Below are 12,188 nucleotides of genomic sequence, written 5' to 3'. Positions count from 1 at the left end.
GATTCTTACCTGTTTTCCATCCCCTATTCTCCATAACAAACCTTCCTTTAGCAGTGAAAGTCCAGCATGTAAGCTTCTCCAAGCCAGTGAGGGTCGAGCCCCAACTTTTGCCTTTAAAATGGACCCATGTGGGAAGTACTTTTGTCTGAGGATGGTGGCAGGGAGAGATGTAGGGCTTTGCAGCAGATTCCACCCATTCTTTGCTAAAAGAGCCATGTTGAAGCTATTGAAATCTCTGAAACCCAAGCCCCCCTGATCTTTTGCTTTGTTGATTCGGCTCCACTTTATCCACTGCATTTTAGTTTGATCCCCACTAAAACCCCACCAAAACTTCCTTAGCATCTGGTCAAGCCTCTTGGTGATGGACTTTGGTAGGAGAAAGATACCCATTGTGTATGTGGGAATTGCCTGTAGTACTGACTTGAGCAGCACCTCTTTTCCAGCTGCTGACAGCTTGTCTGTCTTCCAGTTATTGATCTTTGACCACATTCTATCAATTAGGCCATGGAAACATGCTACTTTTGTTCTTCCTACCATGGCTGGTAAGCCTAAGTATTTTCCAAAAGATGCTGTAGGAGTTACACCTGCAATTCGAGTTATGTTGGCTCTGCACTCACTTGTAGTGTTTCTGCTGAAGTATATTGCAGATTTCTCTTTGTTCAAAAGCTGTCCAGAGGCCTGCTCATATGTAGTCAGCATGCCTAGCATTCTTCTCCACTCCAGTGTGCTTGCTTTATAGAATATCATACTGTCATCAGCAAAGAACAGATGGTTTATCTTGGTTGGTCCTCTTCCCATTGGAATACTTGATATTTGCCCTTTGATTCAGCCTGAGTCAGGAGGTTTGATAGGGCCTCAGCACATATGATAAACAGGTAAGGGGATATGGGATCCCCTTGCCTTAGGCCTCTAGTTGGCTTAAATGTAGACTGAGCCTCTCCATTAAGCAATACTGAGTATGAAACAGACCTGATGCAATTCATTACCAGTGTAACCCATCTTCTGTCAAACCCCATTTTGCACATTACAGCTTCCAGAAAATCCCACTCCACCCTATCATAGGCTTTACTCATGTCAAGTTTGAGAGCCATATAAGCTGACTTTCCTTGTATTCTTGTGGACATGGAGTGGAGGATCTCGTAAGCCACCATGATGTTATCTGTTATGGCCCTACCTGGAACAAAAGCACTTTGGTTCACAGAAATTATGTCAGGCAAGATAAGTTTAAGCCTATTTGATAACACTTTAGCTACCACTTTGTAAATGACATTACATAGGCTAATTGGTCTATAATCAGAGACTTTGGTGGGGTTCTTGATCTTTGGGATCAGGGTAATATAGGTGTCATTTACCCCTTCCAAAGAACCAGCAGTATTGAGAATGTTGAGCACAAATCTTGAGACTTCCTTCCCTGTAGTATTCCAATGTGTTTGAAAGAAACAGGCTGGAAAACCATCAGGGCCTGGTGATCCCATGCTTTTCATTTGGAAGACAGCATTCTTAACTTCCTCTTCTGTGAACTCCTGGAGGAGCAGTTCATTCATTTCTGTAGAGACTTTGTTGGGCATATCCTTGATGCAATCCTCTATACCTGATGGGGAGGAAGAGGTGAAAAGGTCTGAGAAATATCTTGTAATAATCCTTCCAACTTGGTCTTTTTCTGAAATCAGGCAATTCCTGTGGTCCATAATCTGTGATATCTTGTTGATTTTCCTCCTATGGGATGCATGCAGGTGGTAGAAAGTAGTATTTCTATCTCCATTTTGTAGCCAATGTTGTTTGGCTCTTTGTTTCCATTTCAGGTCCTCTGCTGCTAGATCTTGATCAATATCACCTTTTAATTTTCTGATTGAGTCTGATTGGTCCCCTTTGTTTAGCTCTTGAAGTTCTTCCAGGGCTTTCAGTTTCTGTCTAATTTCTTTGGGGGCTTTCCTTATAACTTTTGCATTCCATTTTCTCAGCACAGTAGCACTCATAGTCAGCCTACTCCTTATGGTCTCAGCAGCTGTTCTTTCATGAATTGGCTTAACCCAGGCTTCTTTAAGAGTAGCTTCACACTCCTTTCTTAATGACCAGGCAGCTTCGTATCTAAACCTCTTTACATGAGGCCTTGGTTGATCTTGTTGGTAAATCACATCAATGAGTAAAGGGCAATGATCTGAAGTCATGGTTGGTAGGACACAACAGGATGATTCTTGATACTTTTCTAACCACATTGGGTTTGCAAGGGCTCTATCCAATCTTTCCTTTATAAAGGAGTCTTGCTCTCGGTTGTTTGCCCAAGTAAAGCAGGGGCCCTTTGTCACTAGTGAACTCAATGAGCACCATTCAAGAGTATTCCTGAATATTTCCATCTGGTTATACGGCCTAGGACCCCCTCCCATCTTCTCATCTTGACATACTATTTCATTAAAGTCCCCACAACACATCCAGGGTGTACTGTCATCAGGCTTGATAGACTTGAGGAAATCCCAACTCAGGTGCCTTTTTGAGGTTTCTGGGTTCCCATAGAAGCCTGTAAAAAGCCATGGTTGTTCCATTCCCCTGCCTACCATTGCACTGATATGCCATCTCGAGTAATTATAGATTGAGACCTTGTCCCTTGTCTTCCATAAAAAAGTTAAACCCCCACTACTTCCTCTACTATCCACTACCAGACAGCCATCATAACCCAGCATGTTACACACCTCTTCAATCCTCACTTTCATACACTTAGTCTCCATGAGAAATATCATGGTTGGGCTCTTTTCCTTAACAAGGAGGTTAAGGTATCTAACTGTCCGAGGGTTCCCAAGCCCTCGGCAGTTCCATGCTAAGATTTTCATTGAGTTTGGCAGGGCTGGGATCCAGCCTCTGCCTTAGGAATTGAACTTTCACATGTACCCTCCTGCCTCCTAAATTTCTTTCGTTCATGACTTTCTGTTTTTATGTTTTCCAACCTCCCTCTCTTGATTCCAGTTCTTAAGAAGTAATTAGATATGTCTCCCATGGCACCCCTCTCATTTTCTGCACTTGTTTGATTCTGTGTTCTAGTTTGCCTCTTCCATTTCCTAGCATGTTGAACTGCTGTTTCAGCCTCAAAGCACACATTTTCTTTTCCTGTGTCAGGTCCATTGCCTCGATTCTTTTTACTACTCAGTAGACCCCTCTCTCCACTTAGCACTCCATCTAGGTCCTCTTGGGTATTTTCCATGTGATTAAATGATACATTTAGAGCCAGCTGGTATTGGTTAGGATCAAGTTCCATATCAGTAAACGTACCTGGCATGCTCTTTAGTTCAGGCTCTATACCAACCGAGCTTGACTTAGTTTGAGGACTTGTCCCAGTGGAGCCCTCCTTTTGACTTTCCTCTTGGTTTCTTTTGTGGTCCTCGATGATACAGCCTGGTTTTGTACTGACGTCCAAGCCTTCCTCTGTTCCCCGCCTACCATGCGAGACATGATTTGATGTTACCGGGATTTCCTCTTCACCTTTCTGCTTCTGGTCTGCTGTCACCTTCTGCAGGCTAGGTTCACTGTTTATCTTAGACTCTACTCTGTCATCTCCCTCCTTCTCTCCTTGCAGACCACCGTGAGGGTGGTGTTTACCTGGTGAACCACCATATTTTCGCCCCTCAAAGAGGTTAGAATGCATGGGTTGGGCTCGTAGCCAAGCCCCGAACTGCATTAGTTTTGGATCATCGTTTTGTTGTTCATCCCGAGACCTCACACAGTTTCTACCTTTGTGCGATAAGGTTCCACACTGGAAGCAGAAGTTTTGTAGACGTTCATACTTGAAGGAGATCCAGTGTTGCTTCCCGTCAACCCCAAGCCATTTGCCACGCATCAAGGGTTTGTGTAAATCCACCGCCACCTTAACTCTCAGGCATCTACCCCATGCTCTTCCATCTGAGCCTGCATCGACTCTTATCACAGGCCCTATTGATGCTGCGAACTCCTCACCAAACGTCTCTGTCATGGTAACTAGAGGAAGGTTATGGAGTTGAACCCAAAAGGGTTCATAACGGAACTGCAGTGCATTAATGGACTGGTTTTCGTCAACTTCTTGTATGGCTAGCAGGCATCTATCAAAGAACCAGGGACGCCCCCCCAGGACCTTCTCCTTATCCTTCACTTTTTGGAATTCAATCAAGAAGCTCTGGTCTCCGAGTTCTTTGAACCTGACCCAGCCTTCCAACCTCCACAGTTGTGACATGGCGATACGGAAAGCTTCACTATTAACAAGCTTTTCAGCCATTGCCTTAGCTACAAGGCATTGCTTGTCCAGACCTTCAGAATCTTGGTGGTCACCCTGCGTTACGTGAAAGCATAAGCTTTCTTCCGTTGACAGTTGCAGTTTCTCCCATCTTTTTGTCAAGTCCTCTGTTGCGTCCATTGTAGTCCAGTAGAACGATGAACAAATTTACTACAAACACACAGCTCACACTAGTGAGACCCAAGCCTTTGAGGATTAAAGGCACTCTGGAGCCTTACCGTTTCTCACGAGAGAAAGAAAGGCACTGTCCCTCCAAGAAAGCAAGTTAAAAATCAACCTGATCAAGAAGTTGACAGGCATCGAAGTTATAAGTCTCCCTTTGAGTAATATATTAGGAATGTTGTACGTACCTAACAATATATTACTTTGGACGAAATCTTATTATATATTAATACCTTGGGAATTGTATTTACGGAGAAGAGTGGCGTCTAAGAAAAAGATTAACCCTCATAATCAATGTAATTCTATTACTCCTCCGTTATATCCAAGGAAGAAGATGCAATGCCCAATATATACAGAAACCCAAAATCTTATAAAAGGGCTAGCTGGGCAGCTTGTACAATCATTTTCAGTTGGATTGGCATACTGGTCATCTTTTCGTATCGAGTGTCTTCTTTCCTACATCACGTGTCGGATAACTTTTTCTTCTTTATTTTTTTGGGTCCAATTAATAAATTTAGGTCAAACTGAACTTGTGGGATACGCTAGCTGGTCAGGCACTTGCTGCTTCTTTACATAAATGTAATTGTACAGATTTAAGGCCCCAGTATCAATAAAATAAATTTTAAAATTAAAAAAAAAACAATATATCATATTAAATTACATTAGTTTATAAAATAATTTTTATAATTTTTTATGCATTAATTATTTTTTTTATAAGAATAATAAATGCAAAAACAAATGAATTCACAAAAGAAATACATTTCTATCCATAAAAGAATTTCTAAAATCAAATATAGAAAATAACGTGGTTTCAAGAGAATAGTCTGGCCAAACCCTGCGCTAGCTCATTGGAGATTCGAGGCATGTAAAATAATGACCGTAAACCTAAAGAAGTGATCACTGACATTATTCGGTAGTATTTAGAATTGTTTTGTCTGGTTTGTATATATGGTTAAGGTGTCTATTTACGTAGCCCCACAAAGAGAGAGTGCCGTGCGTGCATGGCACCGGCTTCCATTGCTACTTACTTTGTCGGTACGATTATTCGTTACTTTATTACTAGTGGAAGCCAATTTACGAGAGGAAAGGAAAGGAAATGAGGAATTCGAGGCACACCAAATTCATTATTCCTATATATAAGTTTAATTTCTATGATTTAAGGAAACACTTTTAATGTCTAGTTCGAGTGGGACAAAGAGGTAGTTAGCTACATGGACAATTTCCTTTTCTATATCAACGCCTGCATGCCCTACTTCTTATCTATATGTAGCTAATACATATCTATCTTTTTTTTTTTTTTTTTTTAAAATGTAATCGCATTCTAATATTTAAAAGTGATGCAACTCTTTGATGAAGACGTTGCGCCTGTTGTGAAAAAAGCATCATTGCATCTATAAAAGGATGCAATGATGCAGATCGAATTAAACCACTCTTCTAGAACTCTATTGCTTTTTTAACTGTTTAATATTTAAAAATGGAGAATTATTATTGATATAAATTTTTTTTTTAAAATTTAAAATTAATATATCGATGGTGTGCCTCACGTGAGTCTGTGGAAGTAATAAGAGGGTGGAGATAGCCTCATCATGAGTTTTGGTACTTTCAATTTGTATGGGAAACATTAATAACTACCAAGTACATTGACCTTTATTATCAAATTCCCAATTCAACTTTTTATTTTGTCTATTAGTTGAATGGCTGCTGAAGCCATATGGCAAATCATCAACTGAACCATGAATATCGATTTTTTTTTTTTTCAATTTAAAAGGAAATAGGCATATATAACGTTGTCTATAAATAATTTTCGGATAGTATATATGTCTATGATGTCTCTGTTGTTCAGGATAATTGATCAAAACATTCGAGATAGCATTCTCTACCTATTACTAATACTCTTTATAGATAAATATCTAAGAGACAGTACCCTCTATCTAAACAGAGACCCAACCTCATTCTTGATAGATTAAAATGATTTAATATCTACAGGCAAACATTTAAGAAACAAACTCTTTTCTTAAAATTAACAATAAGGAAAACAATAAAATAAATGCGAAAAAGAATGAATTATAGTTTGGATCAATTTTAGTAGACTTCAAAATATGTGACGGCTCGTGAAGGTAAAACACTTGTCTCTTTTCAGTTACAAATGTCAGATTTGAAATGTCTGGTAGTAGCGAATCCAGTGATCTATTACTTGTGCGAAGTGTTATTGGAATGGGTGGGGTGTGAAGACCACACACAGATGTGGATGGCACGTGTGAACCACGTGCAGTGATTTTTGCAAAATTATTACTTTTTCTGAACAATTTTTTACCTGTAAATCTGCTTGTGTCGTGCATCTTTTGAGAGTTGTTGAAAAGTTATAGATCTTTCTTTTTCAACCATGAAGATAGTAAAATAAAATTAAATAAAAGAAATATTGATAGACAAGATATGTGAAAGAAAGAATGAGGAAAATAGAGGGAGGAGGAGCAAGGTTATATGATGTTTTATGCCTAAATTCATCGGCAGATATAGGAGAGAAATAATCTGTAAATCTCATGAGATGTACTGTTGTCTACCATTACGATTAAAAGTTAATACTGAATATTGTAACATTTATATAGTTTTTAAGAATTTTAATTAATTGGTAAAATTTTAAATTAATTATTTTTTTAAGCTCACGGTTTTTATGGCGAATGTTTATGCCGTGATTGATGTGATATTACTGCATCGGCTGCCATGGACCACCATAGATATTAAAAAAGGGGGGGGTTGGGGTTTTGGATCTCATCTTCTACAACCGGCGAAGAAAAATCATTTTTGGGTTTTTTCATCGCAAACATCAATCTCTTTCAATCCCATCTTTTAATCTTGTCTGGGTGAACCAAAATGCTGGTTCCGCGACACGGAAAAATTTATATTAGCATAATCCAAACTAAAAAGGGTCTAAAATTTATTTTATAGAAATACCATATTTATGAAAAGATCTCTTAAAAATAAATTCACAAATTACGAAATTTAATGTAAATATATTTTTATGAGATCTTTTTGTTAACTTATGTAAATTTACTTTTATCATGACAGTGAAGCTAGTAAATAGGCCAAGAGAATCAATTTAATTGTATATAAACATCATACACGATATGAGATACACTATACAGATGGTAGGGAGGAGTGGAAGGTAGAACACACCCTCAGACACAGAGGGGAACAAAGCGGCACATTCATTAGCAAAGTTAAGCTTTAGATTTAGATGGGGAGGGAGATCAAAAGGTCTGGACAGAAAGTGGACCTGATTTAATGGAGAGAATTGTGTTGAGGGAGAAATTGTAATTGAGATACTGTCATGAATAAAACGAGATGGTTAGTTTCAAAAAATAAAAATAAAAAAATTTAATTGTGCGGGTAGTTTCGACCCTAGCTTGATCTTTTATGGAAAGTGCTCAGATTTTGACTTTGCCCATGTGCTGCTATTCATGCAGGCCATTTGACAACTTGGATTACAGTTGGCCAAGTATATGGGGGACATTGAAAAGGACTAAACTTTAAAGACATATCCCAAAACATCACAGGGAAGAGGACTTCACCATAAAAATAAATCTCTCCACATCACAGAGAATTAACATATACCACTCATGAAAAAACTCACAGTTCTGATCTTTTTCCCACTATCTGTATGTACAACCAATATTTTAATCTCTGTAATAGAAACTACTCATAGTCATGACTTTCAGCCAGCTTGAAGAAAAAAAATTATGAAAATCCCAGAAAAACCCATTCCTCTTGCTATACAAATATGAGAAATTCCATAATAAATACAAATGTTGCATAATGTGTATCATGAACAAAGCTTGGGCAAGGATCTTGTATGACCGTGGCTTGATACTCTAGATTTCAGGATCTTTGCCATCTGTGTTTGCATTTTCCTACAAACTTTCTCCAATTCAATCACCCTCCATTGCATTCCTTGCAAATGTGCTCTGAGTTTCTCACTCTCAGATGAAATATCAAGTTTCCCAGCATACAGCACAACTTGTTTACTGGCTTCATCTTTCTTTCCCTTGCTTCTTACTTCAGAAGAAGTACTGGGCGAATCAGTTAATGATCTGGAATTGTTGGTACCATGAAGTAAGCTTTTGAGTTTGTATTGCTGAGAAATGAGAGCCTGGACAGCAGATCTTGATGGAAATTTTTTGTTATGAGAAAGGTGTACACAAGCTTCAGCTGAAAGCTTCTCATAGTTCAGTGCACAACATATCTTCAACTTCTCTTCTTCTAACAATCCTGCATGCACCTATGAAACAAATCACACTGAATATAAGAAAGCTTGAATTTGTAAATGGTTTAAGGTTGTTAATCTGCTGAGATCCCACTAGGACACAGTAATTATATGTTTATGTATCACATCAACATCTATAAGAAACATGTATGACAATGCTATTAACCTTGCTATGTAATTTTCTGGTAGTAATGCTTGAAACCATATGATGCAAAAATGCTAGATAACTTGCAACTCAAAAGAAATTTTTTAGATCAAGTACTACCTCTAGATACATGTCCACAGCGCGGTAGAGTTCATCATGAAAGTTCCTCGCAGAATCTGGCAGCGCCATGGCCAGTGCCAGGAACTTTGAAGGTTTTAAACAAGGATCTGGGGCTACTTCTGCTATATACAAATCCATCAACTGAGAAACTTTCCCCAATCGCACACCGAAAACCTTGGAAATACCACCATGCATAAATGCTTTCAAAAACCTCAGAACAAGATTCACGTCATACAAGTAATTAATCCCATATGGAGAAGGAAAAAGCAGATTGTCTAATGTTGCCTGATCCAACTGCGAACCAATCATACTCTCTAACTTCTTCCTGCTACTTTTGTTTATGTTCAAAGTCATGGAAACTCGAAGAATCCCAAATAAAGTCTTGCCAGAAACAGAACTTCCATTAAGGGTATAAAGCGTATCAATCACTGTTTCTATAACTTTGCGCTTCTCGTCAGGTCTGGCAGTATAAAACCTGGATTTCTGGTAATAGAGAAGGAACCTACTAATGATAACATGATCAAGTTTTTGTGAGACCATGGATTTTACCGCCTTTTCAACCAAAATAGGACTCAAGATCAAAAGATCTTCAAACCACCAGGTTGCTCGAGATAAACTGGACTTTAAACTCTCAGTGCTCTTACTGTCACAAGAAAACCGGAACCCAGAGCTCTCTGGGGAATTAGATGGACATGGACTTGCTTCAGTAGCTAAAGCCAGCCTCCGGGCAAGGGAATCCAAGCACTTCTGAAGTACACCTGAAGACTTCTCGACGGGAAGTAAATCTTGACATTTCTTCAAAGCGGCCAAAAGCTCAGGCCATGTCCAATAGTTGATCTCTTCAAGGGATTTCTCTGTTTGTTCTAGTAAATTATTCGTTACAGAGACCGAGTTGTTCATTTCCATGAACTGTGCAGCGCAATGTAAGAGAGAGATGTTGGAAGGATTTATTTGCGTCCTGCCATCATTGTAACAGAACCTTGACATGAGCTCAAAACACTCTGCTCCTCCGGGAAAGTCATGGAAAATCACTTTGAGGTTTCTCGTGGTAGCGTTTGATTTACCAAATAACTTGCTCAATCTACCGGAATACGAAGCAATTATTTTCTGCAGAAAACCATCAGGGATAAGGATCATGCAAGAAAAAGAAATGCAATCTTGGAATAAAACTAAAAGAGCTAGTCGACACCAATTCCTTCAACAATTCATGGAAATAGCGTCAAAAGGAAATGAATTACAGAATCAACGAAAGTAGAGGGAGCTCAAGCTGAAAAACAAGGAAATGTATAAATATAATCAAGACAACCCCCAGTCATTAACCAATGTAACCTTTCAGTTTCACTGTACTTTAAATAATGCCACCAAAAAGAATGGACTCATTAAATTGTGCAAAACAAAAATCTGAGAATAAACGGAGAACTCTCCATCAAAGGCCTGCAAAAGAGCCGGAGAGGTCGTTATAGATAATTAATTTCTGAGAATGACGATTGACGAGCAAAAGATGTCAGCTAATCACCCCAGCAAAAGAAGGGTTAAAAGAGTAATAAATGCCATGAAAGCTAACCGCAGTCCTTCTTAAAAGGAGTGAATAAAACAAATAAAGGTATGAACATTTCAGCTCCGTAACAATAGCATTAAATGAGAAAAGGAGCAATACAAGGATGCCTTGTCGTCAAAAACGAGAAGCCAGAGTAAAGGAAGAAAAGCTATAAACCTATGCCCCACATCACTGCAATGTAGGTACAAATTACAAGTAGACGGAAGAGGTACGTTTATAATCATAAAGGAAAATGAAAAACAAGGAGAAAAAAAATGGTGACTCCATTACCAGAAGATAAAATAAATCAATCGACAATAAAAAAGACGCAAAGGCACCCAAATACAAACATATAATAGACCATAAACTAAGCGAAAAAACAAACTCAGAACAAGTAAGCAGAGAAAAATCCAGACCAGTAAATTAAATTCCTGAACAACTATAGGAACACATAGTTGAAGAAGTAATTGCGTAGAATATAACTCAGTGGAAGCAGAGTTAAACAAACATAAAAGAATAAGATTTGCGACTAAACATGGGATTTTCGAGAAACGATTTAAGGAAAAATAGATATTAAATAGAAAAAGCGGAGCACATAAGAGAATTGCCTTGTCCACAATGAAAATCTCTTCCCCATTGACATCCACTTCAAGATTACAGCAAACAGCTTCCATTATAGTCCAAATAATAAACACCAAAAAAGCACACCACAAACCAGAGTCCCTTTTTGGAACTTGTATCAGAAAGAGAAAACGAAAGGAAAAGACTTCAACAACCCAACAGAGATGTAGACCTTAGAAGGAGCACTGGAGGACATATTCCCAGATGAGTAAGAAGACAAGAACAAAAGAGAGAAATGGACTCGAATTGGTGGAGAAGCAATGCGGTTTTCTACTGAGATACAAGGACAAGACTCAAAAAGAGTGCAAAAAGCAACAAGGTGGATAAGACACAGAAGGGGAGAGATAATATCAGACAGGGCAAGGAGTTGGAAAGAAGAAAAGAGTTGGTGTGTATGTGAGCAGTGACCACTAAGCTTTATCTGACATTCCTTAAAAATCTACCTATATCATAGAATATAACCAATAGTTTATGTGCAAGTGTAATTTTCTTCTACGCTTAAAACTCAAACTTTCTTGCTGGCTTTTCCCTTAGTCTATGTTCATCGCTGCAAGTCTCTATAGCTGTGCACCCACTACAATATTTTATCCTCTGATCTCTCTCTCTGTTATGTCAAATGACTAAAATGCCTGTATGGACCTCCTCCTTCTTTTTTTTTTTCTTTTTCTTTTTTTTTTATTATTAATTTTTTTTAAAGAGTAGTTTTGAACCACCCCCCCCCCAACCCAACAATCAATGGATCGTGTTGTGGTACAGTTACCCTCGTTAACATGGGTACTGCTACATCTCTGCCTGAATACCCACTGAAAGAAAGCACTTTATTTTTTTTGATTTTTTTCGTTCATTTTTTTTATATTTTTAATTTTTTTTTAAAAAATACAATATCTCTAAAAAAAACTTTCTTAATTACTAAGTTAAAAAAATAAAATTCGGGACACAATCTGGGTCCAAAGCATTTCTGTGACACAATCTGGGTCCAAAGCATTTCTGTTTTAACATACTAATTACATGTTTGTAAATTGTAAAGATAAGTGAGGAAAGAACAAAGATTCGTAAAAGTTCATATACTAATTACATATATGTATTC

The 12,188-nt window shown here is 38.2% G+C and overlaps 1 protein-coding gene across 4 annotated transcripts; it reads right to left on the bottom strand.

The window, feature by feature from the left end:
- Positions 1–7,981: 7,981 nt before the first annotated feature.
- On the bottom strand, positions 7,982–11,606 carry LOC122303856 (BTB/POZ domain-containing protein At3g22104). 4 transcript variants are annotated; one of them, XM_043115848.1, is made up of 3 exons: positions 11,274–11,606; positions 8,944–10,050; positions 7,982–8,693 (listed from the first exon to the last, which is right to left on the bottom strand). In XM_043115848.1, the coding sequence occupies exons 1-3, from the start codon at positions 11,295–11,297 to the stop codon at positions 8,238–8,240; spliced, it is 1,587 nt and encodes a 528-aa protein (XP_042971782.1). In that variant the 5' UTR covers positions 11,298–11,606; the 3' UTR covers positions 7,982–8,237. The 4 variants fall into 4 exon arrangements, with proteins under 4 accessions (XP_042971782.1, XP_042971781.1, XP_042971783.1 ...); XM_043115847.1 differs by having other exon boundaries at positions 11,089–11,605; XM_043115849.1 differs by lacking the exon at positions 11,274–11,606 and adding an exon at positions 10,273–11,050.
- Positions 11,607–12,188: the final 582 nt, after the last annotated feature.

The sequence above is a fragment of the Carya illinoinensis genome, chromosome 3 (genome assembly GCF_018687715.1).
Source record: "Carya illinoinensis cultivar Pawnee chromosome 3, C.illinoinensisPawnee_v1, whole genome shotgun sequence".
Taxonomy (NCBI): domain Eukaryota; kingdom Viridiplantae; phylum Streptophyta; class Magnoliopsida; order Fagales; family Juglandaceae; genus Carya; species Carya illinoinensis.
This window is presented reverse-complemented; position numbering and strand designations above follow the sequence as displayed.

What these genes read in the sequence shown, in the direction of transcription:
- LOC122303856 (XM_043115847.1), bottom strand. Translation starts at nt 11,154, where the DNA reads ATGGAAGCTGTTTGCTGTAATCTTGAAGTGGATGTCAATGGGGAAGAG. An exon ending in AGATTTTCATTGTGGACAAG is followed by an intron (nt 10,051 to 11,088) that starts GCAATTCTCTTA and finishes GGTTTTCTGCAG; the next exon opens with AAAATAATTGCTTCGTATTC. An exon ending in CTGTGGACATGTATCTAGAG is followed by an intron (nt 8,694 to 8,943) that starts GTAGTACTTGAT and finishes TTTGTTTCATAG; the next exon opens with GTGCATGCAGGATTGTTAGA.